At 45.1% G+C, this 4,364-nt stretch overlaps 1 protein-coding gene across 1 annotated transcript; it reads right to left on the reverse strand.

Annotated features, from left to right (window-relative positions):
* Positions 1-249: 249 nt before the first annotated feature.
* Positions 250-3,846, reverse strand: LOC143325654 (ras association domain-containing protein 7-like). Its single transcript, XM_076738897.1, has 5 exons — positions 3,781-3,846; positions 2,340-2,462; positions 1,210-1,869; positions 859-1,127; positions 250-737 (listed from the first exon to the last, which is right to left on the reverse strand). Exons 2-5 carry the CDS (start codon positions 2,440-2,442, stop codon positions 585-587), a joined length of 1,185 nt encoding a protein of 394 aa, XP_076595012.1. The 5' UTR covers positions 2,443-2,462; positions 3,781-3,846; the 3' UTR covers positions 250-584.
* Between the last annotated feature and the right edge of the window lie 518 nt (positions 3,847-4,364).

Genomic DNA, 4,364 nt, shown 5'->3' on the forward strand with positions numbered 1-4,364 from the left:
TGGCGCCCTCTGATGGAGCAAAGGAAAACAGCTTCATGGGAGCTTCAACGGTAACAGGAAATACATGCACTGTTTCCAAAAACAACAACATCTTTATGAGCTATAAAAGGTTTATGAGCAATGAATCATATCAAAGACTTCATGTGACAAGATGAAGTTGGAAATATTGACAACAAGCAAAATATATATATAAAAATAATACATATATTTCTAAGACATTTTTTATTTTTACAGGAAATCTGGCAGTAATTGGCTTATCTCACACACACACACACACACACACACACACACACACACACACACACACACACACTTCTGGTCCATGATGTGTGAGAAATCTGTGTCACTTTCATTATTCACGATTGCTTTGTCTGTCTTTTCATTTACTTCCTTATCTGATAAAACGATCCTCAGAACTGGAGGAACGAGTTCCAGACAGTGGAAGTAAACTGGCTCTTCACCGTCGCAGCAGGACTTTCTCTTCAATCTCAGTATCTTAACACAGTAAAGAATGTGTGAACTTCCTCTGCGGCTGCTGAAAACGACTTCAAACCATCTGATGACGTACGCTGACTCGGCTGCTCCTACTCCATGATACCAGCGTTGTTGAGGTAAACGTCGGTGATGGGCTGGGACCTGCTCTGGTCTGCATGTGGACTTCCAGTCTGCTGGATAAACTGCTGCAGCTTACACTGTCTCAGCTCCTTATTCAGCTCCTCAGTCGTGTCCAATTTGTCCTACAGGATGCAGAGAATTTTGAATTACCAACAGCACCATGTCCATCCTCTCCATGTCCTCAGTACTGGAAAATGACATGAGTTCTGGTAGAAACATCATGAGATGGTGGAGGAGTTATACCTGCAGCCTCTCCTCTGCAGCCTGTAGCTCCTCCTGTGTCTCTGACAACGTTGCGTCCAGTTCTTGTCCCTGCTGCAGGCGGTGGTGGAGCTCCAGCTTCAGGTACCTCAGGACCTGGTCCGGCTGCCAAGTGTCCGCCTGCGGGCTTTGTCTGCAGGCTCTGAGTTTGAGGTCCTGTTCTAGATGTGCAGAACGGGCTTGGAGCGCCTTGATCTGATAGCTTTGGTCATCTATTGAAGCGTGTATCTGGTGTAGACGTCTCTGCATGTCTGTTGATAAAAGTGTTCTGGATTTAGAAACGTCAGAGAAGGAAGCTGCAAACCAAAACTGGAACCAGATTTGAGCACGTACCTTGTTCTCTGTCCATCTCGGCCTGGAGCTCTTCCTCCCAGTGCTCTCTGTGTACTAGCTGTGCCTCGTTCTGCCTCAGCCGCTGCTCCAGTTCCTCCAGTTCCTCTGCGTGGACGGTCAGACTGGGAGCTGTGGCAGACGAGCTCTCCTGCTCCCACACCTCTGTCTCTCTCTCCAGAGCTTGAAGCTGAATCTCCAGGTCTTGTAGCCTCCTCTGTTGCTGAAGAATCTGCCTAAACACCTCCTCTTTGGAGGAGGAGGAGGAGGAGGAGGGAATTGCCTTCACAGAGGGGACAGCATCTATGAAAGACACGGGGGAGGCTCGCGGCTCTGGGGAGGCTCGGGGGGACGGAGACCAGGCCCTCTTTGGTTTAGTCCTCCTGGGAAGTGTTGTGGGGCCCAGATTGAAGGTGAGAGACTTGTGTGGCTCCCTGTGCCTGGGGGGCTCTGGTTCTGATGGTCTGGGCAGGGGGAGCCGTCTCTCTCGAGCGGGTGCGTCCGGACGGCCACTAAGGCTGGGACCCGTCCTCCTCAGGATGAACTGGACCTCCGCAGCCAGCTGTCCCAGCTGAGCCAGCTGATGAAGAGGACAGTCGTCAGCAACAAGCTGTCTCTCAGTCCCTCGTAGCTTCATGATAAGAACGTAACGACCAGTCTGACCTGTGGAAAGTACAGATATGAAGGATTAATAAGCATGATTATTAACGATCAGTAACAGCTTTATCTTACAACTGACAGACAGCTGAATGTAGGACGACTGTGGTCCGTCTGTGAAGCTGAATGTGTGTGAAGAAGGCTGCGTTTTCAGGTTGTCTTGCTTACGTGAGCCATACAGCAGTGTGTAGTGAGTGTGCAGTGTTCACAATACAAACACACCCCATAATACAAGAGTGCAGGACAAACATGATGTTCTATTCAAAGTTAAAACGAGGATTAAATATATAAAGACGAAGACAAAGAAAGTGCATTTAAATCAAGGCGCTCGGCAGATCTCACTGTAATCAGTCACTCAGATATTTCGTGCTGGCAGCTGACAGTTTGACCTGCGGGTGGTGTTGTTGTGCAGGATGGGTGGTGTTCCTGCTCTGGACAGCACGGAGGCTCTCAGTTCATTTTAATTTTAGTCTTACCGATCGCTTGTGCAAGAGTTATGACGACATCCTGGCAGGAAGTGTCCAGTGATAGGCCGCACACCACTCTGACCACGCCATCCACCCACACCTTCAGCTCCATCACTCACCTCAGCAGCAGACCTGCAAGCACATCAGCAAACTGCTCAGAACCTGGATTAGCATGACAAAAAACACTGAATCAAGAAACTGGAAAGCAATAAGGAAACATATACAGAGACAGAAAATCGACACCATCAGCTCGTGAGTTGTCTATAATAAACTTTAAACATAACATAACACTTTAAACTTTAACATAATAACTTTAACTTTTTCATTATAAAATAAACAACTAATAATGAAATAACCAATAAATAAAGCACTTCCTTCTGTTCATTTAAGCTTAGCCTGGTTCCAGACCCGTGTTATATATATTACTGCGGTTTTATATATGCATATAATTACATATACGTACGTACAGTATATATATATTATAACCTTTTTTTTAACCTTTTATTGGACAAAAACAATCCCCTCAACAACTTTGGCTGTTTTTTGTGGTTTATTAAAACTTTTTTTTTTTCTGTTAAAGATGATAACTATGTGACATATTTCTTTATTTAACTTCTCCTCAAACATCAGTAGAGCGTTCAGTGATCGCTCTAACGCATCAGGAAGGTTTGAATGGTGCAGGAGGAAGCAGGTGTTTGGCAGTGAGGCGAAGGACTGAGCGGCTGCAGTGTTTGCAGGAGACAAACAGGTTTGCTGAGGACGGGAATGTGGCAGAACATGCTGACATTCCTGGAGGACTCAGGCTCCACCCACACATACCTCCTGTCTGTTTACTGACGTCCACCGACCTCCAGCCACTTTCAGTATCCTGAGACAATATCACTACGAAAAACCCCTCTGACTATGGTAGTGGATCATCATGAATTTCAGGATCTTGTTTGTTGTTCCTGACAGAAAAATACATTTGTTGCCTTTAGATGAACGTTTCCTCCTCTTGGACGAAAAAAAACCAAACATCTCTCACATGAAAAATGAAAGAAAATGTCTCAGTTTCATCTGAAGATGTTTTCCTTGGTTCTTTTTAACTATCGCATTTTTCAGTGTGTTTTCTGTGCTATGAATGAACAGAGTTTACACACCACAACTCAAATCATTATGGTCTGTTTAACGTCTTCAGTGTGTGACTCCTAAAGTAAGCTTTGATTTTATCTGCACCGTCTCCTGCTTCGTATCTGGCTTGTCTTGAGCTAATATTTTTAACCAAATTAAACCATTCTGACAGTTTAGCAACTGATGCCATCATGTACATTATAATATCGAATATAAATTAAGACAAATGATCATAAAGCTTCATTTCCAATTAACAGACCTACAGACGAGTCCACTGCTGCTCACGTCAGAAACAAAAACCAGCGTCTTCAGAGCTCAGAGCGGATTTTCATTCACTCACCTGTGAGTTCAAGCTTCTCTCAGTTTCATTGATGCTCCTCGTTCTTTCCCACTGCTGTGTGTTCAGGCTGGTGGGCGGCTGTGACCCAAACACTCACCTACAGACACACTTCAGCCAAGAGGAGGGGGAGGAGGAGGAGGAGGAGGAGGAGGAGTGAAGCTGTGGAATGCAGCCTTCCTGGATGTCACTCTCTGACTCGTGGGAGGTGATTAAGGGCATTTACTCAAGTGCAGTTTCCTCCACATTTATCTTTAGAGCACGTTTAGATTTCACTGTCAGTGTGAGGTTAGATCATAAAATATCACAACTGTCAGCTTTCATTTCTCACTTTCTCCTTTTCCCTCCAGTCCTTCATGAAAAAGCCCAAAAACTGACAGACTTCCCCTGACAGAAAGACTAAACTCTCCTCTTCCTCTGAGAAAGTCTGGAAATGTTGGTCAGCACTTGTTTAATGTCACTGAAGAAAAGCTTTGAACACTGAACCTTTGATTGATGTCTCTTCTCCCTGTGATGCTGCCACTTATGCTTCAGTAACAGATTCGAGTTCTTCTTCTACTGTGTCTACATCAGTGATGTCACTGTGA

The sequence above is a fragment of the Chaetodon auriga genome, chromosome 1 (assembly GCF_051107435.1).
Source record: "Chaetodon auriga isolate fChaAug3 chromosome 1, fChaAug3.hap1, whole genome shotgun sequence".
Taxonomy (NCBI): domain Eukaryota; kingdom Metazoa; phylum Chordata; class Actinopteri; order Chaetodontiformes; family Chaetodontidae; genus Chaetodon; species Chaetodon auriga.

Bases quoted from the DNA above. Each gene is read 5' to 3' on its own strand.
- LOC143325654 (XM_076738897.1), bottom strand. From the start codon at position 2,442: ATGGAGCTGAAGGTGTGGGTGGATGGCGTGGTCAGAGTGGTGTGCGGC. The intron at 1,870-2,339 runs GTAAGACTAAAA...TACTTTCCACAG, and splicing joins AACTCTTGCACAAGCGATCG to GTCAGACTGGTCGTTACGTT. The intron at 1,128-1,209 runs GTACGTGCTCAA...TTTTATCAACAG, and splicing joins CGAGATGGACAGAGAACAAG to ACATGCAGAGACGTCTACAC.